The following is a 26,774-nucleotide window of genomic DNA, read 5'->3' as shown; positions in this document are numbered from 1 at the left end:
ACAATGGATTTTCTGTGTAATCACTCCCCACCCCGCACCCCCTGCACCACTGCCTGCCAAATACACACTTCATCACTCAGTTCTCATTTATGCCCTCGTAAAAGATTTTATTGCCTTTTATTGTAAGCTCCTGATGTCCTTTTTGGAAGAAAAAGAGGAATAGATAGTGACTTTTTTTAGGACAAAGTATATTACTCAACTTAAAAACTCATTAGAATTATGACTCCAGTTCATAACTGATCTAAAAGTCAAGGGAAAATCAAGGACTCAATGGACCCCTGACCCCATGCTGTGTCCTCCCAAGTCCTTCATCTCATGTGATCCTCACAGAGCTCTGCGAAAGATACGAATTTGTTATTATCCCCATTTTGTAGATAAGGAAACTGATGCTTCACGGGGAGAAATGTCTTGTCTAAGGTCAGCTGCTGGGTAAGGGGTGGGCAGCCCCTCCTCCCCTTCACTACCCTTTCCCATGGGATGCCCTGTGGTCTGCCCATCACAGAATGGTGTGAGCAGCACAGAGCAGATGTCCCTCTCTGATTAGCTTTGGCTGGGCCTCGTGTTTATTTCTACAGTTTCACATACATGCACCTCTTGGCTTTGGGTCCTTCCCCTGTACAAACCAGGCTTTTCTTGAGCCCCAGGGAGAAAGGTTTTTGTTTGTTTGTTTGTTTGCCTGGTGGGACAATATCTGGCTGAGAGGGTTTCTTGCTGCTGCTGCAGACAAAACTGACCCGGCCCACCTGTGGAGATGGGGCCTCTCCAGCTCTCAGTGGGAGCCTTTGCCTGGAATATACTTCACAGGGCCTTCAGTGTGTTTGTATGTTTATCATAATAGAACGGATTTTTTCGTCTCCCCAGTAGCCTATTTCTCAGCTGAGGAAGCCCAGCAGTATCCTTGGGATCCTCTTTCTAGGGAACTTAAGCAGGATTTTTTTTTCTCCTTCGGGATTCCCCTTTCTCCATGAGCATCGATCAGTCTTTCCTGGCTCCCCTAGCTCTAGATCCCTCCCTCAGTCCCGGAACTCCCTGAAGTGCTGGTGGTCTGCTCTGCAAACATGTCCTTCTCCACCAAAGATGGGCTCCCAGAGCAGTTTGACCCCAGGCACTAAAGAGATGGCCAATAAATGCTTGTTGACAGGAAGTAGGGAGGAAAGGGAGGAGAGAGAGAGAGGGACTGATGGGCAAATGAAGGATAAAGGGTTAGGAGGCAGGAAGGGATGAAAACAAATTTTGCTTGGCTGTGCTAAACCTATAGAGACAAATGGAGCCACTCACCAGATCTCTGCAGGTGCCAGCCTTAGATCAGCAGTTTTAGTGTTAAGGTTTTCTATCCACCCTGGTCCTAAGGAACACTTTCTAAAAATACAGCAGAAGCACTGCCGGAATGGTAGAGTAAGGACCTCTGAAAATCAGCTCCTCCATAGAAGCCACAATAATGCTAGGAAGAAAATGACCTTTTCCAAATTCTGAAAATCAATGTCTGGTAACAACCTAAGAAATGTTAATTTTATAAAAAGGTCTGAACCTTGCTGAGAGCAGTGAGGTTTGTAGCTTTTTAATTTGCTCATCTCCCCAGCCCCATGGTAACCCTAAAACCATCACAGCCTCACAATCACAGTACCTGTGAAAATGAGCAGCCATTGGAGGTGGCAGAACAAGTTTGAAGCTCCTCAAATGCTCATTCTCCAAAAATTGTCACTGTCAGCTCCCTGGAAAGGCCCATACACGTGACTTGTCTTTTTTTTTTTTTTTTTTTTTAACTGATGCAGAGCTCACTTACTGGGAAAAGCCATATCCTAAGAGTGTTTGCCAGAAACACTCAGCAACAATTGTTTAACATTGCAGCTGCCTAAGGTGGCAATACCAGTTGGAGCAACAAGAAGCTGACACAGCAACTTAAATGAAAATCAAGGGGATGAACTGTCCAAAGAAGCTTTAAAATGCTCCAACATACCTGGGGATCTAGAATATACATGCCTGCGTAGGGAAAGACCTAAAAGAACCCCAGTCTCTCACCTCTCGCTGACCTTGAGGCTCCATTCAAGCAAAAAGTGAAGGCAAAGGCAGAGTTGTAACCTGATAGAGTGTTGAAATTATGCTCAACACACACAAAGAGTCCCTTGGCACAGATTGGGAGATCTACCAGTTCAAGGCATTAAAGAAAACCTCTGACCTAAGCTAACAGTTAAGAAAACCAAGCAGAGAATCCAGTAACTGCCATGACAAAGAGTACACATTTCAGAGAAAATGTGTACACATTTAGCTCAGAAAAGGCCCTGAACAAACAAGAACAAACTCTGGAAAGGAGGAGGAGTATCTAATTTCTAGAGTGGCCACATTAGACTATTTGAAATACTGTTTTTAACAAAAATTATGAAACACACAAAGATATAAGAAAGTGTGGCAATGGGGGGAAAAGCGGGGGGAAAGCAGTTAAAACTATCAGTGAGTAAGCCCAGATGAACTTACTAGACAAAGATTTTATAATGGCTATTACAAATATGTTCAAAGAACTAAATGAAATCATGTCTAAATAATGAAAAGAAACTATTAAAATTATGTACCACCAAATGGAGATTATCAATAAAAAGATAGAAAGTGTATTTAAAGGAACAAAATAGAAATTCTGAAGCTGTAAAGTACAATACTGAAATGATTAATTCACTAATGGGGCTCAAAAGTAGATTTGGGCTGGCAGAAGAACCAGCAAACTTGAAGATATGTCAGTTGAGATGATCCTGTCTAAGGAAGAGTGCCTGCTCCACACACACGTGAAAGAAAAAATCTTGAAAGCAGTGAAAGAACAATGACTCATCACAGAAACGGAATCCTTGATAAGATTAATAGCTGATTTCTTATTAGAAACCACAAAAGTCATAAGGCAGTTGGTATGACATATTCAAAGTGATGGGAAAAAAGAAAAAATTGTCAAAAAAGAACTCTATAACAACAACAACAAAGTATCAAAAAAAAAAAAAAAAAACCTCTATAACAAGAAAAACTGTTCTTAAAAAATGAAAAAGAAAATAAGACATGCCCAGGAAAGCAGAAATGAAGAGAATTCATCACTAGCAGTGTGCTCTACAAGAAATATTAAAGGGATTCCTTCAGTCTAAAATTAAAGGACATTAGACAGTAATTTAAATCCACACACACAGAATTAAAGAGTTTCAATGAAATAACAGATAAATATGAAAGAGTATAAAATTTTTTTTTCATTTTTGACTGCACTGTGTGGCATTTGGGATCTTAGTTCCTCAACCAGGGATCAAACCCACACCCCCTGCATAGGACCCAGGTTCGATCCCTCACCAAAGAATTAAGATCCCACATGCTGCATCATGCAGGCAAAAAAAATATATATATATAAGACATACAGAAATTAAGTAGCAAATTGATACACATAAGTCCTACCTTCTGAGAAATTATATTAAGCATAAATCTTTCTATAGATCTAAGAATCAGACCCAGACATATTACAGCAAAATACTGAAAGTCAAAGAGGAAGTCTTGAAAGCAGCAAGAGAGAAACAACTCATCCATACAAGAGAACTTCAATAAGATAAAAACCCTGACTTCCCACCAGAAATAATAGAGGCTAGAAGGCAATGGGATGATCTGACCCATTCAAATGACTAAACAAATACAAACCACCAACCTAGAACCATATGTCCAGCAAAACTCTCTTTCAAAAATGAAAGGTAGAGCTTCCCTGGTGGCTCAGCAGGAAGAATCATTCTGCCAATGCAGGAGAGTTGGGTTTGACCCCTGATCCAGGAAGATCCCACCTGCCACAGAGCAACTAAGCCTTTGCACCACAACTACTGGGCCTGTGTCTAGAGCCTGGGAGCCAAAACTGCTGAACCCCCTTCGCCCTAGAACCTGTGCTCCAACGATGAGAAGCCCACACACCTCAGCTAGAGAGTAGCCCCTGCTTGCTGCAGCTAGAGAAAATCCCTCACAGCAATGAAGACCCAGTGCAACCAAAAATAAAAATAAATACATACACACATAAAATTATTTTTAAAAGACACATTCTGTTTTTTTAAAAAATGGAGGATAAAGAAAATTTTGCTTTATTGACAACGCCAAAGCCTTTGACTGTGTGGATCACAACAAACTATGGAAAATTCTTAAAGAGATGGGAATACCAGACTACCTGAGCTGCCTCCTGAGAAATCTGTATGCAGGTCAAGAAGCGACAGTTAGAACTGGACATGGAACAACAGACTGGTTCCAAATTGGGAAAGGAGTATGTCAAGGCTGTATATTGTCACCCTGCTTATTTAACTTATATGCAGAGTACATCATGAGAAATGCTGGGCTGGATGAAGCACAAGCTGGAATCAAGATTGCCGGGAGAAATATCAACAACCTCAGATACGCAGATGACCCCACCTTTATGGCAGAAAGCGAAGGACTAAAGAGCCTCTTGATGAAAGTGAAAGAGGAGAGTGAAAAGGTTGGCTTAAAACTCAACATTCAGAAAACTAAGATCATGGCATCCAGTCCCATCATTTCATGGCAAATAGATGGGGAAACAATGGAAACAGTGACACTTGCTCCTTGGAAGGAAAGTTATGACCAACCTAGACAGCATATTAAAAAGCAGTGTCATTACTTTACCAACAAAGGTCCATCTAGTCAAAGCTATGGTTTTTCCAGTAGTCATGTATGGATGTGAGAGTTGGACTATAAAGAAAGCTGAGTGTCGAAGAATTGATGCTTTTGAACTGTGGTGTTGGAGAAGACTCTTGAGAGTCCCTTGGACTGCAAGGAGATCCAACCAGTCCATCCTAAAGGAACTGAGTCCTGAATATTCATTGGAAGGACTGATGCTGAAGCTGAAACCCCAATACTTGGCCACCTGATGTGAAGAACCGACTCATTGGAAAAGACCCTGATGCTGGGAAAGATTGAAGGCAGGAGGAGAAGGGGACGAGGGAGGATGAGATGGTTGGATGGCATCACTGACTCAATGGACCTGAGTCTGATTAAGCTCTAGGAGTTGGTGATGGACAGGGAAGACTGGCGTGCTGCAGTCCATGGGGTCGCAAAGAGTTGAACACAACCGAGCGACTGACCTGAACTGAACTGAAAGAAAATTACACAATGATGATGGTTACACAATTCTGTGAATATATCAAAAAGTACCTGTTTATGCTTTTAAAAGAGTGAATTTCATGGTATATGAATTACACTTCAATAGGACTAGTTTCTTTTTTTCTTTAATCCAATGAGTTTACTTTTCACCTTAGACTTCTAATTAGCACCACTGCCGGCCCTGCACAGAGTCTGACTAGGGTGATTGCCAGAGCAAACCTCCATACCAAAATGCTGGAGAGCCATCTCAGGTGCCATTTCAAAACGAGCCTCTTCAAACCTGTTGTGCAGTCAGTGTTTGTTCGGCAACATGAGCCAAACAATGGAAAACCACCATCTGTGTTTCTCTTCTTTCTGTGTGTCTACGTGTGTGTCTGCACAGAATGCATACATGTGTTAGAAAGAGGAAGAATGCTGTGCTGTAACTGCAGCCAGCACTGGGCTTTGGTGCCCCCTCTGAGCCACTGATGTCCTGGGCACTTTATGCACACACAGTATCTTACTCAGTCCTCGTAGCAGTCCAGAGAAGCAGGATTGTTACTCCCCATGTTTCTCCCAAGCAGACTTTGCCTCCAAGGGTACAGCCGCGTGCTCAAGGTCTAGAGCTCGTGAGCTGAAGAGCCAGGTTCTAAGGCCTCCACACTCCCTGGCAGTATTGCCCTGTTTAAATCCAGGGCCTGAGGCCTGACCTAATCGCTTGGCTTGCTGACTCAGTACTGGCTCTGGATTTGCCAGCCTCCAAGCCTCATTTCATCTACCTGCAAACTCAGTTCAAAAGCCTTGGACCACTCTGCTCCCCTGGGAAAAACCCAAGAAGCATGGCTGAAGGTCATTTCCTCATGGGTCAGTGGGCTTCCAAGAGTCAAGAGCCAGGCCCTGTAACCCAAGCTGCTGAGTGGGAAGAGGCAGAGGCCTGGATAGGAGCCAGAGCCTGTTGGGCAGAGCAGGGAGCCGGCAGAGTGGGAGTCAGTAGTCCCGGCACAGGCCAGAGGGGCCGGTGTGCGTTGTGAGCAGGGATGGTGACCCCAGCAGCCTTATGCACTAAGGCCAGCCCCACCTCCAAGTGTGCAGGCCACGTACTTGCCAGACTATGGGAATTCTTCCCAGTTTGCTTTTCCGGGAATACAGCCTTTGGGAAACACTCAGGAAATGATCATCCCCAGAAGGGCTAAGAGCTCTAGGTAGGTAGGCGTTGTAGGCCCCAGGCCCTCCGCCCACCTCTGCTTGGCTGTCAAGGAGCAGCTCCTGCACCCTTCTAACCCTGAGGCGTGAGGACACTTGGCTCCCCACTTGGGAAACACTGTCCCTATCAGGCTGTATCAGTTCGGTTAAAGAGGCTCCAAAACCATCAAACCCTCTGCTCCCTCAGACCCATTTTATTTCCCATGTTATCTGACTCCTATTAATTGCTCCCACATTCCCAACAGCAAATAAAGCACATACAGCCAATGCCTGAATATTTGAAAACATACTTGAAAACTGTGTGCAGAATGGAGCCAGGCCCTGGCCAGACCACCACGTGGCCTCCTGGAGACCCTGCAGCCAGCCTCACTTCCTAAGCAGGGAAATCCCTGGACAGCCCAAGCCAAGCTCTTGGCTGGCCAGCGAGTCCATCTCCAGAGGCTGCTGGCGGCCACTGCATAAATCTTGTATGGTTTGCCCTCCATGGAGTTAACCAACCACGTATCAGAATTTTAATTTCCAGAAGGTTCCAAAAGGCAAAACTTGAATTTCCTGTGCGTCAGCAACTATTTACATAGTATTTACACTGTATTTACATTTGTGTGGTATGACAAGTAATCTAGAAATGCTTTCAAATATACAAGAGGATTGCGTAGGTTATATGCAACTATAACTATTTTATATAAGGGATTTGAGCATCCTTGGATTTGGATATCTTGGGGAGTCATGGAACCATTCCCAACCTTAGATATCAATGATTGACTATACAACGATGTCAGAAGTCGAGGGCTCGGCTCTCCTGACCTTCTTCCCTCTCATCCATTCAGCATGTATTTACAAAGTACTTGTGTCTGCCAGGCCCTGTTCTAGGCCTCAGGGAGGTGGTGGGAAGCCAGACACACAGAGCCCCAGCTCTCAGGGAGCTGCCTTGCTGGTGGGGCTGACAGAAATAAACAAAACATGCATAAGTGGATTTCAGGAGTAAAGACTGTGATAAGTGCTTGGAAGAAAATGGCAGGCAGCTGTGATGGAAGCAAGAGCAAAAGGTGAGGAGATGTCTTCAGTTTCGCGGTTGTGAAGACAGGTGTGAATGTCCGAGGTTGAAGAGAGCTGGGCCCTTGGGGAACTGAGAGAGAGACAAGTGAGACCCAGTGCGTAGCTAAGCCTGATAGAGCAAGTAGCAGGGCCACACAGGAGTCTAGGTCTCCTGAGAGGCTAGGTATTGTTATTCCATGTGAATGGGAAGCCCTGGGAAGGGGTGAGCATTTTTAAAAGCCCCACTGGGTTTCCCTGGTGGCTCAGATGATAAAGAATCTGCCTGCAATGCAGGAGACCTGGGTTCAGTCCCTGGATGGGAACGATTTCCTGGAGGAGTTCATGGCAACCCACTCCAGTGTTCTTGCCTGGAGAATTCCGTGGACAGAGGAGTCTGGTGGGCTACAGTCCATGGGGTTGAAAAAGAATAGGACACAACTGAGCGACTAAGCGCACAGCGCCTGCTGGTTGGTGGGACTGAGGTGCCCAGAAGAATGAGGTTGTAATGCTAGTGCCAGTGCTAAGTGATGGTGGCTGGTGATGTGCTGCCAGAAGGGCTCATGAGAGGTGACGGAGTGTCTAAAGTCTCTCAGCTGGGCTAGAGGGTTTCCCTGATAATTCAGATGGCAAAGAATCCTTCTGCAATGCAGGAGAGCCCGGTTAGATTCCTGGGTCAGGAAGATCCACTGGAGAAGGGATGGGCTACCCACTCCAGTATTCTTAGATCTCCCTTGTGGCTCCAGATGGTAAAGAATCTGCCTGCAATGCAGGAGACCCGGGTTCAGTCTCTGGGTTGAGAAGATCCTCTGGAGAAGGGAAAGGCTCCTCACTCCAGTAGTTCTGGCCTGGAGAATTCCATGGACTCTATAGTCCATGGGGTCGCAAAGAGCCAGACACCACTGACTTTCACTTCACTTCACTTCAGCTGGGCTAGACGTGTCCTGTCCCACCAGTGAAGGGACGTGTCTCTGAAATGCTGCCATTCCCACTCTAGCCACTCTTCTGAGGATGGTGGAAGGTGCTGTGGGTCTGGGGTCCCATAGCTCTGCTTCCAGCCTGAACTGCTCCCCACTAGCTAAGTGACTTCAGACATGCCACACACCCTCTCAGGGACCTCAGGGGACACTCGGTGAATGTAAGAGCTCTTTCTGGAAAAATAGTTTGCCCTTGGTTAGACTTGAAGTCAGGCTGCCTGGATCATGCTGGGTTCCAGCAGGCCAGGACCAAGGCATAATAAGCTTTCTGAGCCTCAGTTTATTCACCTGTAAAATGTGCAAGTTCAGTGGCAGCAGGGGTTAAACGAGAAGTCTGAGGAAAGGAGATAGTGGAGTTCCCAGAGCATGAGGCGCCCTAAGTCACTGATGGATACTTTTTCTTTTTTTTTCCTTATTTTTGAGAGAATTCATTTTTAAGCTTCTGTTTTATATCAAAGTATATGGCAACCCACTCCAGTGTTCTTGCCTTGAGAATCCCAGGGACAAGGGAGCCTGGTAGGCTGCTGTCTATGGGGTCGCACAGAGTCGGACACGACTCAAGCGACTTAGCAGCAGCAGCATAGCCAATTAACAATGTGATGATAGTTTCAGGTGGGCAGCATAGGGACTCAGCCATGCATATACATGTATCCATGCTCCCCCAAACTCCCCTCCCATCCAGCCTGCCACATAACATTGCACAGAGCTCCCTGTGCTACCCAGCAGGACCCAGCTGGTCATCCATCCTAAATAGAGCAGTGTGTGCATGTTGATCCCAAACTCCCTGACCATCCCTTCCCCCATTCTTCCCACTTAGCAAGTTTGTTCTCTAACTTTGTGAGTATTTCTGTTTTAAGGATAACTTCATCTGTATCATTTCTACATATAAAGGATGGCATACAATATTTCTCCTTCCCTGTCTGACTTACTTCACTCAATATGACAGTCTCTAGGTTCAACCATGTTGCTGCAAATGGCATTGTCTCATATCTTCTTTATCCATTTTATCCACATCTTCTTTATCCATTCCTCTGTTGAGGAGGAGGGACATTTAGGTTCCCTCCATGTCTTGTGTTGTGCTTAATCGCTCGGTCACGTCTGACTCTTTGTGACCCCATGGACTCTAGCCTTCCAGGCTCCTTTGTCCATGGGGATTCTCCAGACAAGAATACTGGAGTGGGTTGCCATGCCCTCCTCCAGAGGATCTTCCCAACCCAGGGATTGAACCCAGGTCTCCTGCACTATCGGCAGATTCTTTACCATCTGAGCCATCAGGGAAGCCCATTGTAAACAGTGCTGCTATGAATATTAGGGTGTATGTATCCTTTTGGACCATGGCTTTCTCTGTATATATGCCCAGAAGTGGGATTGCTGGATCATATAGTAGCTCTAGCTTTTAGTTTTTTAAGGAGCCTCCACACTGTTCTCCATAGTGGCTGTACCAAATTACATCTCCACCAAGCAGTGTGGGAAGGTTCCCTTCTCTCCACACCCTCTCCAGCATTTATTGTTTGTGGATTTTTTTTTTATCATAGCCATTCTGACTGGTCTGAGGTGATACCTCCTTATAGTTTTGATTTTATATTCTTTAATCATTAGCAATATTGAACATATTTTCATGTGCCTTTTGGCCATCTGTATGTCTTTGGAGAAATGTCTGTTTAGGTTTCCTGCCCATTTTTTGATTGGGTTGTTTATTTTGATGATGTTAAACCTTATGAGCTGTTTGTAAATTTTGGAGACTAATCCCTTTTTGGTCACATCATTTGCAGATATTTTCTCCCAATCTGTGGGTTGTCTTTTCATTTTGTTTATTGTTTCCTTTATTGTGCAAAAGGTTTTGAATTTAAGTAGGTCCCATTTGTTTATTTTTGTTTTTATTTCCATTTTTCTGAGACATAAATTGAAAAAGATGTTGCTGCGATTTATGTCAGAGAGTGTTCTGCCTATGTTTTTTTCCAAACTTAAAATTTTTAGTTTGTATTGGGGTATAGCAGATTAACAATGTTGTGGTAGTCTCAGGTGAACAGCAAAGGGACTCAGCTATACATACACATGTATCCGTTCTCCCCTAAACCCCAATCCCATCCAGGCTGGCACATAACATTGAGCAGAGTTCCATGTTCTATACAATAAGTCCTTGTTGGTTATCCATTTTGAATGTAACAGTGTGTATATGATCTTCCCAAGGTCCCTAACTATCCCTTCCCCACCCCACTCCCGGCAACCATAGGTTCATTTTCTAAGTCTATGACCCTCTTTCTGTTTTGTAAGTAAGTTCATTTGTATCATTTCTTTTTATATTCCACATATAAGGGATGGCATACGATATTTCTCCTTCCCTGTCTGACTTGCTTCACTCAGTATGACACTCTCTAGGTTCATCCATGTTGCTGCAAATGGCCTTATTTCATTCTTTTTAATGACTGAGTAATATTCCATTGTATATATGTACCACATCTTTATCCATTCCTCTGTCAATGGGCATCTAGGTTGCTTCCATGTCTTGGCTGTTGTAAACAGTGCTGCAATGAACATTGGGGTGCATGTACCCTTTTGGATCATGTTTTTTCTCCAAATATATGCCCAGGAGTGGGACTGCAGTGTCATATTGTAGCTCTATTTTTAGTTTTGAAGGAACCTCCATACTGTTCTCCATAGTGGCTATATCAATTTACATTCCCACCATCAGTGTAGGAGGGTTCCCTTCTCGCCACACACTGTCCAGCATTTATTGTTTGTGGATTTTTTGATGATAGTCTTTCTGACCGGTGTGAGGTGATATCGCATTGTATTTTTGATTTGCATTTCTCTAATAATTAGAGAAATGTTGAACATCTTTTATGTGCATATTAGCCATCTGTATGTCTTCTTCGGAGAAATGTCTATTTAGGTCTTCTGCCTATTTTTGATTGGATTGGTTGTTTTGATGATGAGCTGTTTGTAAATTCTGGAGACTAATCCCTTGTCAGTCACATCATTTTCAAATATTTTCTCCCAGCCTGTGTGTTGTCTTTTAATTTTGTTTATTTCCTTTGCTGTGCAAAAGCTTTTGAGTTTCAGTTCAGTTGTGTTCAGTCACTCAGTCATGTCCAATTCTTTGCAACCCCATGAATTGCAGCACACCAGGCCTCCCTGTCCATCACCAACTCCCGGAGTTTACCCAAACTCACGTCCATCAAGTCGGTGATGCCATCCAGCCATCTCATCCTCTGTCATCCCCTTCTCCTCCTGCCCTCAATCTTTCCCAGCATCAGGGTCTTTTCTAATAAGTCAGCTCTTCGCATCAGGTGGCCAAAGATTTGGAGTTTCAGCTTCAACATCAGTCCTTCCAATGAACACCCAGGACTGATCTCCTTTAGGATGAACTGGTTGGATCTGCTTGTAGTCCAAGGGACTCTCAAGAATCTTCTCCAACACCACAGTTCAAAAGCATCACTTCTTCAGCACTCAGCTTTCTTCACAGTCCAACTCTCACATCCATACATGACCACTGGAAAAACCATAGCCTTGACCAGATGGACCTTTGTTGGCAAAGTAATGTCTCTGCTTTTCAATATGCTATCTAGGTTGGTCATAACTTTCCTTCCAAGGAGTAAGTGTTTTTTAATTTCATGGCTGCAATCACCATATGCAGTGATTTTGGAGCCCAAAAAAATAAAGTCTGACACTGTTTCCACTGGTTCCCCATCTATTTCCCATGAAATGATGGGACCAGATGCCATGATCTTAGTTTTCTGAATGTTGAGCTTTAAGCCAACTTTTTCACTCTCCTCTTTCACTTTCATCAAGAGGCTTTTGAGTTCCTCTTCACTTTCTGCCATAAGGGTGGTGTCATCTGCAATCTGAGGTTATTGATATTTCTCCCGGCAATCTTGATTCCAGCTTCTGCTTCTTCCAGCCCAGCGTTTCTCATGATGTACTCTGCATATGTTAAATAAGCAGGGTGACAATATACAGCTTTGACATACTTCTTTTCCTATTTGGAATCAGTCTGTTGTTCCACGTCCAGTTCTAACTGTTGCTTCCTGACCTGCATACATTTTGAGTTTAAGTAGGTCCTATTTGTTTATTTTTTTTCTTATTTCCATTTTTCTGGGAGATGAATCAAAAAAGATCTTGCTGCGGTTAATGTCAGAGAGTGTTCCGCCTATGTTTTCCTCTGAGAGTTTTATAGTCTCTGGCCTGTGTAGTTGGATACAAAAGTATTCTTACAAATCAACTCTAAAAACATCAATAATCTAATAGAAAAATTGTCAAAAGATATGAATAGAGAGTACACAGAAAATACAGCCTCTAAGTATGCAAAGAGCTGTTGAGGTCGTTAATAGTGATGGTTACTCTTGCAGCTCCTCCTGCATCTCCTGAGCTGCACCTTACACCAGGCCACAGGCTCCTATCTCAGGCGCCCAGGCCCTCAGAATGATAATCATAGTCTGAGCTTTATTGAAGGGAGCTTAGAAGTGAGTGTGAGGAAAGGCCGCAAAAGCTGGAGGACCAGACAAAAACACAAGTGCTGAATCCAGCCATTTTTAAGTTAAAGTTATTGCTTTGTCTGACTTGGGAGCTACACATGTGTATCCGATGGCATCAAAGAGTCCATGGTGAAAAGATGTCTCTCCCCACCTCTCCTGTTCTCTCAACTATTCCCCTACTCGGAAGCAACTTGATGACCAAATTCTTCTGACCACATGGAGATGTTCCACATTTATACAAACAAAAGTCTACCAATTTTTTTAGTATAAATGGCTACCTATTAATATAATGTTATATGCCTTTTTTTTTTAATGTAACAATATACCATGTCAGAACATACAGAACTACTTTGGTCTTTTTCAAAGCTGCTTAGTATCCCATTTTCATAAGCATCCCATCATTTCTTTAAGCCATTCCACTTGTGCTGTTTCTAATGTCTTTACTATCTCAACCAGTTCTGCAGTGAGTATTCTTATACACCTATCATCTTATACATATGTTGATATATCTATGGAATTGATTTCTAGGAGGATCATTGTAGCAACTGGTACAAAAATTTTACATCTTAATTAGTATTGCCAACTCACTCTCTGCAGAGAATGTACTGATTTATCCTCCCTACCCAGGTGTGAGGTGGCTGTCCTCATTTCCCTTGACATGATAAGCCATCAGATTTTTTCACTTTTCCTCATATGATATGATATAGCTTTAACTTTCTTTTATTGAGAATAAAGATTTCTTGTTTCGCATACTTCAGGGCTATATTTTCTCTGTTCTCTCTATTCATATCTTTTAACCATTTTTCTGTTAGATTATTGATGTTTTTAGAGTTGATTTTTAGGAATACTTTTATATCGAACTATCTAGCCTTTGTGACATGAGTTGGAAATGTTTCCACTCTGGCTTTTGACTTTCTACCTTGCAGAGATTTTTGCTTTTATATGGTTGGATCTGACTTTATGGCATAGCTTCTAAATTATGAACTGTTCTTGGGAAAGCCTGCTCCTCTCCATGGTTAAAAAGAAATTTCCCCACATTTTCCTTTAGGATTTTTATGATTTTTTTTTTTGAAGCTTGTAAATCTTTGATCCTTTTGGAATTCACCCTGATTCATGCAGCGGTATGAATCCAACTTGACTTAGTCCCAATAACCACTAGGCTGCCCACCACCTTCTATTAATAACAGCTCTCACGTCAACATTTCGACGGGCTCAGGTGAAGAGGCCTGGGCAGCCCACAGCAAGGACAGGGCTTTGGATTTGAGCCTCTGTCTTAAGAACAATGGGAAAGTGAGGAGTGGAGGGACGGGCCATGATCGGACTTGCATCTAGCCTCTGAATGGAGACTGGAGAACATGAGGTCTACATATTTGAGGCTGTCTCTGATCCCAGGCACGTCATTTTCATAGCTAGTGAGTTTCAGTTCCTGGGTCTCCAGTCCTCTTTCCAACACCACTTCTAGGTGAACTCCTGGGGATCTTGATAACCTCATAGAAGCCCCTCACACCCTCAGCCACTTAATCCTCACTCATGACTCACAGCCTCAGTTCCTACTTCACCAGCACCGTTGGGGCAGTTGGAAGAGAACTTCCACAAATCCCACCACAGTCACACACCTGCATGTTCTCCCTCCCTGCCCATTCCACAGATGGCCTGTCCAGGCTCCCACCCACAGCTGTGCCAGTGCCAGTCCCTCTTGCCTCCTCAAGGGCATCGTTCCAGGAATCCCCCTTTCTCTAACACATCAGGTCTTCCCCTTCCTGCTGATGACTTCCATTATGCAAACATGCTGCTGCACTTCTCATCCTGGAGAAATACCCTGTCCCGCCGCCTCTCTCTTTCCACGACACTGTCCTCTTCCAGGTGACGTACCATTGTTTATGCTTAGTGTATCTCAGCTGTCCCCTCACTAGCAGGGATGCTCCTTAGGACAGGGATGCTTGTCACTGTCACTGCTGTATCCCTCTTTCCCAGGAGAGGGTCTGGAACGGTGGGCACTCAGTGAATGTCTGTGGGATGACTGAAGTAGGAGATGGGTGAAGAAGCTATTGCAACAATCAGGAGATGCTGGTAACACAGATGAGGTTGTGGTGCTGGGGAGAGACCCAAGTGGATGAGCTCCAGAGCAACAAACAGGGAATGTGCCAAATAGATCGTGTCAAGGAGGACTCCTCATTTTCCTGTTCACCAGCTCGGAAGGAGGGGATGACGTCCACTGAGTTCAGGAGCTGGAGAGGAGCATGTGTGAGGGCAGAAAATCATGAGCATGACTATGCATTCTAGTTTAAGGAATCATGGGGTTATTCAAGGGGAAATCAAGCAGGCAGCTCAAAAAGGGAGCCTGGACTTTGAGGGATGGTCAGCACTGGAGATATACACTTGGGACACTTCCACCTAGTGTAGCCGTGAGTGTGACAGAGCTCTTTGGGGAAGATGGAGAGAGGAGACTGATGAGCAGAGAACTGAAGAAAAGAAAGCTTGGACTTGAACCTTGAGGAGCCTCAGCATGTGGGGCTGGGAGAGGAGACTGAGTCAGCTGAACAGTCAGGGAGGTGAAAGGATGGGACATCTTGGAAGCCAAAGGATGAGAGTGCTTCTAGAAGGAGGTAGAAGATAACTTCAGGAAGAAATCCTTGTCAGGATTATTGATTGGAGGAGGTCCTTGGAAATTTGGTGAATGCCATTTTGATGGAGAAGTAGGAATGGAATCCAAATCGGAGGGTTACAAGGTGAACAGAAGGTGAGTGAGAGGAGACCCCTCTTTCACAGTGCATCTGTGAGGGAGAGAGGAGCTGGGGCAGGAACGAAGGAGGCCGTGCAGTGAAAGGGTGGTTTCTCATGTTCAGATCCATGGGGAAGGATGTGCTTGAAAGTCAGGCTTGACGGTGACTGGGGGAGCATGGGGGTGGCAGGGTCCCAGGAAAGAGGAGGTGGGTCAGCTCCTCTGAGTTGTCCACAAAAATAATCAATAAACAGTCTATAAAAGGAATAGAAAAGAGTTTTATTTGAGCCAAAGTGAGGACAGTAGCCGGGAAGCCAGCCTCCCAGATAATTCTGAGAAACTGCCTCAGAGAAGCATGGTTTTCAGCCCACTTTTCTGTCATGTCAGAATGAAGACCCTCCATTAAAAGAACAATTGTAATGAGAGCTTATTCGTATGAATATCATTCAAGCACTGAAAAGCTATTCCAATTTTGAAGGGTGTTTTAAGTTGATTTTTTTTAATATTTACTTATTTTTATTTATTTGATTGCACTGGGGCCTTAGTTGTGGCATATGGGCTCTGCTTCTGCACCCAGGGATTGAACCCAGGCCCTCTGCATTGGGAGCCCAGAGCTTAGCCACTGTGCTACCAGGGAAGTCCCAAGATGATTTTTTAAATTGTGATTTTTGTACAAATGTCAACTAAATGTATGCATTGAGGTGTGTTCATATGCCTCGGGTTTTTTAATTTGAAATATTAATGGTTACTCTTCCTGAAGAATGTGTTTATTCTAACCTGATAATAGAGTTGCTGCTGCTGCTGCTGCTAGGTTGCTTCAGTCGTGTCAGACTCTGTGCGACCCCATAGACGGCAGCCCACCAGGCTCCCCTGTCCCTGGGATCCTCCAGGCAAGAAGACTGGAGTGGGTTGCCATTTCCTTCTCCACTGCATGAAAGTAAAAAGTGAACGTAAAGACGCTCAGTCGTGTCCAACTCTTAGCAACCCCATGGACTGCAGCATACCAGGCTCCTCCATCCATGGGATTTTGCAGGCAAGAGTACTGGAGTGGGTTGCCATTGCCTTCTCCGATAATAGAGTTAAGTAATGCTAACTGAACTAACTAGTGTTAACTATAATGGTGATTATTTTAGTAATCTTTAAAAAATTTTTTCACATGCGTAAGTAAAATACTAAAACACTTTATATATTTGTCTATTGCTACATGACAATCTAAAAATGCAAATGCGAATTATTGAATAGAAAGTTGTCTGGAAAAACATAGCAAAATTTTACTGTATTAATAGATCAGAAAAGAAGGGACTGCTGCTATTTTCTGCCTTTAGAATTTTTAAAGCAACATATAAACAACAGAGGGTGTTTTAAAGATACAGCCATTTTGTGCCTGTCTTCATCGTTACCTATTGAATCCCAGGGACGGGGGAGCCTGATAGGCTGCCGTCTATGGGGTCACACAGAGTCGGACACGACTGAAGTGACTTAGCAGCAGCAGCAGCATTGACATCTTGGAAGTGTTGGGCTATTGTATCCAACTCTGTACTCCCAGTGACTCTTACGAATAGTTTTTGAGTGATCCTGAAGAGCCTGTGACTTAGATACTAGTGCGGCAGAGAACCGTACACAGTGAAACAAGAGTATTCGCTTATCCACAGAAAGAAGGGAGAAGATGGGATTTGAGACAAACATGGCTATGGTTTTTCCTGTGGTCACATATGGATGTGAGAGTTGGACTGTGAAGAAAGCTGAGTGCCGAAGAATTGATGCTTTTGAACTGTGGTGTTGGAGAAGACTCTTGAGAGTGCCTTGGACTGCAAGGAGATCCAACCAGTCCATTCTGAAGGGGATCAGCCCTGGGATTTCTTTGGAAGGAATGATGCTAAAGCTGAAACTTCAGTACTTTGGCCACCTCATGGAAGAGTTGACTCATTGGAAAAGACTCTAATGCTGGAAGGGATTGGGGGCAGGAGGAAAAGGGGACAACAGAGGATGAGATGGCTGGATGGCATCACTAACTCAATGGACGTGAGTCTGGGTGAACTCCGGGAGTTGGTGATGGACAGGGAGGCCTGGTGTGCTGCAGTTCATGGGGTCGCAAAGAGTCAGACACAATGGATCGACTGAACTGAACTGAACTGGTGGAGGATATCTGTCACCATCAGGGACATTTCTCTCCCTTTGGAGTTCCTTAATGTATAAATCTCATCTGTAAACCACAGGAAGATGATAGTTCCAAGAAAAGATACTTTTGTCTTCTTTGTTTCTAATCTCAATAATTGGTACCACCAGACCTGATGCAGTATTCTTCATTCCAAATGTTCTTCACTCCCACCTCTGGGTCCAGGAGAACCCCCTTGGTGATAATGATTGTGATGACTAATTAGGAAAACTGATGTCATTGCTTCTACCACCATCTTCTGTAAAGCCAAAGACAGTCTTCATAAAGTATGGAGAATCCTCATCAGTGTGTTGCAATAGACACTCCCTGTAGATCCGAAATGGAGAAGGCAATGGCACCCCACTCCAGTTCTCTTGCCTGGAAAATCCCATGGATGGAAGAGCCTGGTAGGGTGCAGTCCATGGCGTCGATAAGAGTCGGACATGACTGAGCGGCTTCACTTTCACTTTTCACTTTCACGCATTGAGAAGGAGATGGCAACCTACTCCAGTGTTCTTGCCTGGAGAACCCCAGGGACGGGGGAGCCTGGTGGGCTGCCGTCTATGGGGTCACACAGAGTCAGACACGACTGAAGTGACTTAACAGCAGCAGCAGTAGATCAGAAAAACAGGCTGAGAAGGCTCAAGTTTGAAAGTGACCCAAAGGGTGATACTGGAGAGAATAGTAACCAGGCAAGTTGACTGTTTTATTGCTGCCATTGGACTATATCTCAGGAGCTTGAATGATGGAGATATTGTTACACTGCTCAGGATGGTGTAACTTCAAGGCTTCATTTCAATGCTCCTATAACTGCATATATTAAAATTTTTAACTTATCACAGGGAAATTTAAAATTAATTCATAAAAAATCATATTTTCCAAGATTTCAAAGGATATGGCAATTTGTGAAGTGTAATATTTTACTTATTAAATGGCTTTTTTCCTCCTCTAATTCTGCCACCTCTATCTGTGTTATCTACTATTAATGAAATCTTGTGCACATCCTTTTGGATTTATTGATAAATTAATATGCATGTCATTTTGGGGGTATGTATATTAGCTACAAATTTTCTATGTGGTAAACATGGTTTATATAGATTAAATTTATCTGACTAATTTGTAGAAATAATTCCAATAAATTGAAACTGCTAGGACTAAGGATACCCAAATTTTATAATTCTGAGTCCACACTCAGAATTTGGACTGAGTTTGAACTTAGAATTATAAATTATATAATTAAATTATAATATATTTTTCCCTACTATATAGATGGGACTCCATCAATCTTGTCCCCCAGTGTTTATATGGGTATGTTTCCTGAAACTGCACAAATGTTACATTTTTAATCTTTGACAATGTGATATTACAAAGAAATTGCTTTTATTCTGTTTTAATTTAGCTCAATAATCTTCATATATGCTTAATCTTTACTTGTCACTTTGTTATTTCATTTTCTTCTGTTTTTTTTTTTTTTTTTTTTCATTTTCCTTGGTATATCAGTGTCTTTGTTACTGGTTTCTAACAACTCATAACTAGGGATTTTAGCTATTTTCATGCAATGCAAATGAAATACCATATTTCATTTCCATCAGTTTACTATGTTGTTTTGTATTTTGGTTGTATATTCAAATACAATCATGTTGTGTTTTAAAAAAAAGAACAAAGAACCTCAAACAAGTCAGGGATACATTCTTTCAAGGTTTAAAAATAAAACAGATCATCAGGTACCTAGTGAGTCAGTATGGCCTTGGCACCTGGGAAGCTGTCTTATCAAAAGAGTACCAGCATTGGCATCCCAGGAAGGGATGCATTTGCTCTTTATTTTTAACATGAACAGTCTTTACTTCTGATCAATGCATCCTTTTCTTTAATAATTAAAGCAGAAGTAAGTGTATTTTGATTGGCCATAAATAGGATGTTTTAGTTCGCAGAAAATCCAAGTTAACTCATGTATAAGCCAGAATGACTTCCCCACACCTCAACATGTGGACATGTCTTCTATCAGAGTTAACCAAACATGGAGTAGGCCAGGCACAGGTGAAGGTGCAGGCAGGTGTGTGCGTGTGGCATCAGAAAGGTGATAGTAAGTCCATCTGGTGGCTTTCCTCTTTTTGGTAAAACAGAGAGTGGGGCAGCTGTCTGAAAGTGAGATACCAGCAGTACGGACATCCACATGGCCAACAACCTGCCCCGCCCCTAGTCTAGATTTAGGGTATGCACAGAACGCACCCCCCATCAGGTTACATTCTCAGACATTAGCACCTCATGCATCAATTTTTGAAGTGAAAGAGCTTTGTCTCATCTCTCTCCTTCCTCTATCCCATCACCTCCTCACTCACCCTCCACCATTAAATCCATGAGCAAGTTCTGTCTGTCCTCACTGGCAAGTCCATCTGACTCACTTTTCTTCTTCTCCTCTGCCAGTCCCCAAGTCCAGGCCACTGTCACCTACAGGGGAACGACTGCAGCACATCCTCAAGCCCACTTTTATCCCCTCGAATCACTCCTCTGTGCAGAAACCTTCAGTGGCCCCCACTGTCCTTCAGATCACGCCCCCCACCCCCAGATGATGACATGGAAACAAGACACTGTGGTCTGGCTGACTTGCCTTCTCCCCAGGTCTTGCCCTCCTGCAGCCTGCTCAGCTTTGCCTGAACCCTAGATGCCCAGTGACTTGGCGTGTTTGGAGTTTTTCCCTCCCTCTTCCTCTGCCAGATAACCATGCCTCACCCTCTGGACTCAGCCTAGCCTCCCGTCCCCAGTCAGCCCAGCCTGGCTCTGGTCTCTCATGATGAGCTGGGAGCTTCTTGTGCTTCCTTCCTGTGCCGTTGTTTTCTCAAGTATCAATCCATCCAAGGAGAATTCTGAGAGTCAGAGATCGTGGCCTCTCTCACCCCTGGTCCCACTACCTGCACCCAACACTGATCCATGAAAACGTAGGGGTGGCTGACTGCCGAGGGCCGCCTCTGTGTTCTGGCCTCACCCTCCAGACTGAGGTCTGGGGTTGGAGAGGAACAAGCAGAGGAGTCCCTGGTTTGGCAGCATTGTGGCTTTTAGTGGAATATGTGTAGGATCTGAGAATCGGGAGACTTCTTCAGACATAAATTCCATCCCTAACCAACAATGTGTCCTTAGACAAGTCACTTCTTTCTCTCTGAGCCTCTGTGTTGTCACCTGCCGATGGGCATGTTTGTCATACCTCAAAGATTACTGAGTAGGTCAAATGCAGTCATGGCTGTGCAATGTGGTGTGTACACTCTAAGGTGAGGAATACCTGCGTGTCCTCCATGGGACAAGTCTCAGCTTGCTTGCACCAGCCTTACTGGAGCTGCCACCTGTGCTTCTAGACTGGCCCCCTTCAAATTTCCCTACACACAGCCAGGCTCAGCACCACTAACCCCAGAGCTGGGCTATGGGCCCCCTCCACCTCCTTACACATCTGCTCAGCCACACAAGCACATAGCCAGTGCCTGTTAGGAGTATTCTCCCCTCTGCCCAAAATGTTTTCTTTCTCAAGTATCTCCCTTTCCCCAGAAATGAACCAACCCCCATTGAGCTCCAAAATGTATTCTTCAAGAAGGAACAGATCTGATTCCTACCCTGCCTGGCAAAGCCCAACATGGGTGTGCCCCAAGCAGGAAGCAACAGCAGCCTCATGTCATGAATGCACAAACCAAAACTTGCTGGATTGTCATAACCACGCACATGCCCGTCCAGTCCCTCCAAGGACAGAGGTGCTCCCTCTGCCCTGACACAAGCATCAAAACCTTGCAAGGAGGGGTGACTGGGAGCTGTGCAAGGAAGGGGCTGGCCGGGGTGAGGGGACCCTCTCTCCCTTTGATACTTACTGTGGCTTCTCTGCTTGTGTTTTGCAGGTCCTCCTGTAAGTGTCCTGGATTATGTTCTCTGCTCCTGGAAGATAAGATATTTTGTTTTCTCTCTGTGTAGCACTTCTATGAAAAGAATATTTGATTAGAGAGGTGTATTCTTTAAAAAAAAAATTCAATCTCAGCCAGGGGACATGTTCTTTTGGCATTTGTAGATGAATGCAAACACAGGATTCCATGTGCTTGACTTGCCCAGTGAAGCATCCTGTGACCATTATCCTTCCAAGAGAGCTGGCATGCGCCTGGCTGCTCCTCATCAAAATCTCTGGCTCGAGTTTTTTGACTTGGTGCACAGAAGCACAAGCACCATGCCTGTATTTCCTAACCCTTCTGCAGCAGTTGATCTGCGTAAACATTTTCATCTCACGTGCTTTGGCAGAAAGGACTCTGGAGTCAGGCAATTATGTCAAGAATAAGTGGGGCTTAACCACTAGATTCTGGGGTCTGTTTTCCTTCTTTGCCAAAATATTTGACTCTCTGAGTTGGGCAACAGAGACCTTGAGAGTACAGCTGGCCAGTAAGGGTGCTGAGTTGGAGAAGGGTGTGAGGGAGGGGGTGGCTACTGGATCCACAGCAGCCCCAGAAATCCCATTCCTTCTCCAAGACCCATGACAAGTCTGCCTTTGATTCATCTTGGCAGTTTTTCAGAGCCTGATAAATCCCAATGAATTCATTCAAGAAACACAATGACGGTCTGCTTGAGCCAAAATTAATCTTCTAAAGGAATTCCTTTCAGATGAGCAGCTTCATTTTTACTTCAACTTAACCATGATTCATTTCCCAATCCGCACCCTTCAGAATCTGAACGTCCTGGTGCATGTAGCAGCACCCCTTTGAGGAAGAAAGCCGGAATGTGTAGATTTATGGGCCAGGAGCAGTTTTACGCAGTTGAGTCAAGTGGAGGCTAGCCTGTGTGAACTCGCCAAAGTGCGGAACGCAGAGGGCTATGGAGCAAATTTGTCTTGTTGTGTGTATGTCTGTGTTTTTTAACCTGGCTGTAAAATGACTAAGTGAATTAAACAAATGCAGAGTTCTCAGGCTGCACGTGGCAAAGACCCCATGGGATTCTGGAAGGTGGCTCCATAGCTACCATGGCAACCTGAAGTGGAGGCCGATGTGTTGTCCAGTGTCTGGGCAGCCACTACTTCAAGCACATGGGGTCAGAGAAGCATCCGGTAGCCATCAACGTGTCCCCATACCTCTGACTTCCAAGGGCTGTCTTCCTCGGGTCACCTCATTCCCAGGGGCAACAGACAGGAAACCTGTGAGGCCCGTGAAGGAGGATTGTCGTGGTAGCTAGGATGCCATCCCCTATAACTCCACAAGGTCTTTGCCATGTGCCTCGGCTGACGTGAGGAAGACACTGTGATGTGTGCCCTGGTGACCCCTCCAGCCAGGTCAATGAGGTGGGGACGAGGTGCTCCATCCCCCAGACCCACTTCAGCCTTGCATTCCCCCTTGAAGGAGTCTGTCAGCAGCCTCTGCTGCAAACCCTGCAGACACAGGGGTGGGGGGGATCTGGGGCCCTGATTGAGTTCTAAGTGTTGCCATATGGTTTTTCTACCGAAGGTCTAATTATTAACGACATATTAATTACCACAGGGGCAATCGGGACGAGATGGCTACCCGGTAATTTGCCATTTATTTTTTTCTCTCTCTTTGCCCTTTACTCTCTAGCCAGTCTTCTTCCTCTGTGCCTTTATTTAACTGTCTGCACCCCTCTCCTCCCTCTCCTGCACCTCTGCTCCTCAGTGGCCGCAGTCTCTCTGTGGATGGATTAGCATTAGTTCTGTGGAGATGCAAAATGTGCGGGTCTGCAAGGCCGTCCTGGCAGGAACCGTCTGCCCCTCCAGCGGCCCTGCAGACAAATCAAATAGCCTTCAAGAGTCTCATGGGCATGCTGAGACCAGCCAACACTGCTCTTCCCAGCCAGTGTGTCAGCCCTGAGCCCAGGGTCCAGTCCTTGACCGTGGAGTGAGTGCTCCCCCACAGGCTTGGATGTCGTCCTCTTCCCAGGGAACAGGAGACTCTCTGTCCCAGCCCCCCGTGTCCTGTCACCACTCCAGAACCGGAGACTGGGTGATTCCTGTTTGGCCTCTTTGGTGTCATTACTTCTCAGATCTTTTACAGTTAAACCTAAAAGCTAGCTTATACCTGGAATGGACGTCCCCAGCCTGAGCCGAGTGAGCACCACAGCAGAAGCACGGTGACACGAGGTTGTGCCGCTGTCGGGTCCTGCCCGTGACAGCAGCATCCAGAAGTCCTGATAAAGAAAGAGCAGGGGGAGAGCCCGGTGAAGGAGAGTACAACAGGACCGTCCTGTCAGGAGACACATTTGTCCTGTGCCTCAGGCCAGGAGGATGCAGGGAGGGTAAACGTCGATAAATTCAGGGGCCTCTCTAGCCGCCAGCTCTGTCCACACTCAGGATGGGCTGGCAGGGGTAGGCAGGGGCAGAAGGTGGGTCCCCCAGTCTTCCAGGAGTTGCCTTCCAAGGAGGCTGTGGAAAGCACTCCAGCCCCAAGCATCAGGGAGACCGGGGCATGGGTTCCAACACTGCTGTCTCGTATATGGATGACCTTGGGGAAGGCTCTGGCCCTCTGTGAGCTTCAGTTTCCTGCTCTGTGACCCGGGGTGATTCAAAACCTCCCTTACAGCATTGGAGCTGGGATTAATTAAGGCAGAGGAGGTGATAGCTGCACAAAATGTGTCACAAACCTAGCCTACAAGACTTGGTGGAAATTTAGGGGGCATTTCCCTCATGTCTGGAGTGGTCCATTCTGAGTCCGGAGTGGAGTTTGGAACCTCCTGGCTGGCCAGGGCAGCTCCCCCAGCAGCAAGCAGCCTGGACCCTCAGATTAGAAACACCCAGCCGTGCATGGGTTAAGAATGAAATGTGAAGCCAGCCACGATCCGCCTTCATCCCGCAGGAGCACACGGCAGGTCAGGGCGCCACCACCTCCCCAGCAACTTTTCCTGATGCGGGAGGAAGGAGTCAGGCCTCTCATTCCCAGACATGGCAGCCAGGCTCTTGGGGAACTAGAAGCTTTTGCTAGAATATTTCACCTTCATGTCTTGAGTGCACTCGCTTCACTAGCCCAGGAGCTCTGGACAGTTCTGACAGAACCACTCCTGGCATTACCTTATTGCCTTTTACACTCCAGGGTTACTTTTTTTTTTGGCTGTGCTGGGTCTTCTTTGCTTCGCGGGCTTTTCTCTAGTTGTAAAGAGCGGGGGCTACTCTTTGTTGAAGTGTGTGGGCTTCTCATTGCGGTGACCTCTCTTGTTGAGGAGCACAGGCTCTAGAGCACGCGGGTTTCAGTAGCTGCTGCACATGGGCTCAATCGTTGCAGTTCCCGGAGTCTAGAGCACAGACTCAGTAATGTGGTGCGTGGGCTTAATCGCTCCGAGGCATGTGGGATCTTCCCGGACCAGGGATCGAACCCGTGTCTCCTACATTGGCAGGCAGATTCTTTACCACTGAGCTACCAGGGAAGCCCCAGGGGAGTGAGTAGTGGCTCTTCCCCTATTACTGTCTCCTCTGAGCGCATGACAGCCAGAGGTTCCTTCTCCCTGGCTGTGAGCATCAGAGAGGCTGCTGGCTGACTGTGGGAGTCATTTAGCCCGGGTAAGGGGCAGGGAGCTCTACACCAGCTGCCAGAGGGTCCAGTCTACCTCCCACAGAGCCTCAACTCCCTCTGCCACCATCCTTGCCCTTCCTCCCAGGATGGAGCAGGCTGTGGGGGTGGTCAGCAGGCTCTGTGGGTGACGGGCCAGAGTCCCCCTGCAGAATTCGGCAGCTGGGAATTGAATCCCAGGAAATTAAGCCTGGGGTTTGGGGCTTCCCTGGTAGCTCAGCTGGTAAAGAATCTGCCTGCAATGGAGGAGACCTGGGTTTGATCCCTGGGTTGGGAAGATTCCCCCGGAGGAAGGCATGGTAACCCACTCCAGTATTCTTGCCTGGAGAATCCCCATGAACAGGAGTCTGGCGGGCTACTGTCCATGGGGTCCCAGAGTTGGACATGACTGAGCAACTAAGCATATAGTGTGCGAGGTTTTTGGTGCTGAGCCCAGGTTAGAGATAGGGTCTGTGAATTTGAGATGGGGAGGCCAAAGAAGAGGTGTGTTCACCTGGTATGAAGTTGGGAGCTTTCTGGAAAGGAAGCAGGTTAGAGCCCAGCAAGCCCTCCCCACTGCCTGTTTGCAGGCAGCGCTGGCAGCCTGTGCCCTTGTGCCCTTGGCCCCTTAGGCTTCTTGTTTCTGGGTAGCCCCGAGCAGACTGGGCTGGGTGAGAAGCTGGTATCACACCCACAGTTACCCCAGGGCTTGTTGCTCCTTTTCCTGCGGTCACCCATCCCCAGTTTGCATGCAACTCCTCCCTTCTGACTTCCCACATGGCTCTAGTGATAAAGAACCCACCTGCCAATACAAGAGACATGAGAGATGCAGGTTGGATCCCTGGGTCAGGAAGATCCCCTGGAGAAGGAAATGGCAACCCATTCCAGTATTCTTGCCTGAAGAATCCCATGGACAGAGGAGCCTGGCAGGCTGCAGTCCATGGGGTCACAAAGAGTCGGACAAGCTGAAGTGACTCAGCATGCATGCACCATTCCACACAGATCTGGGCATCTTCCCTGGGTGGGCTTGCCTTGCTTGCTTCTGAGTTCATGGTGTTCATGCCTCCAGTGCCGGGAGCCAGTCAGCTCACCCAGCTGTGTGCTTCTGAGCACCCTTGTTCCAGGCCTCAGAGGCTGTCCCTTTAGTGGGCCCTCAGGGTGAAGGTGACACCCTGCCTGGCTTCCACTCGTAGGAGGGAAGCAGACCTATGTGGGCGGGGGGAGGTTGGAAGGGAATTCTGCAGGCTCAGGGGTCTATGTGTTTTAGGCTGAAATTCGGACCTCTCAGCTGATGGAGGCCCTGGCTTCCAGCCTGGGCTCTGCTTACAGACGGTTCCATGTGGTCACCCAGGGGTAAGGTGACCTCTGTAGCGTGAAGGGCCTGGCTGCCCGAGAGGCACCTCATGTGCTGAGTATTCACAGGCTTTGAATGTGTCTGACCCAAGTCCTGTCCTGGCTCAGCTGGGCGAACTGGGGTACTTGGAACGTGGGGAAATCACATTGACAGAGCTAAAGGTTTAAATGGGAGAATACACCCAGAGCCCAAGTGTAGGATGTCAGGTGGCAGCCCTCAATAATACCTCTATCTTCCTCACGTCACACAACCTTGATGGAAAGAAAGAC

General features: G+C 45.9%; 1 protein-coding gene across 1 annotated transcript in view; it reads left to right on the top strand.

Moving 5' to 3' along the window:
- The window catches only part of COL23A1 (collagen type XXIII alpha 1 chain), a 403,501-nt gene that overhangs the window by 328,245 nt on the left and 48,482 nt on the right, over positions 1 to 26,774 (top strand). The window contains exons 4-5 of the mRNA XM_002689036.5: positions 21,525 to 21,532; positions 23,139 to 23,165. Of these exons, the coding sequence (XP_002689082.4) occupies positions 21,525 to 21,532; positions 23,139 to 23,165 (35 nt within the window). The remainder of the gene's footprint in view (positions 1 to 21,524; positions 21,533 to 23,138; positions 23,166 to 26,774) is intronic.

This window comes from Bos taurus, chromosome 7, assembly GCF_002263795.3.
Source record: "Bos taurus isolate L1 Dominette 01449 registration number 42190680 breed Hereford chromosome 7, ARS-UCD2.0, whole genome shotgun sequence".
Lineage (NCBI taxonomy): Eukaryota > Metazoa > Chordata > Mammalia > Artiodactyla > Bovidae > Bos > Bos taurus.
Note: the sequence above shows the minus strand (reverse complement) of the source record. Positions and strands in the feature narration are given on the sequence as shown.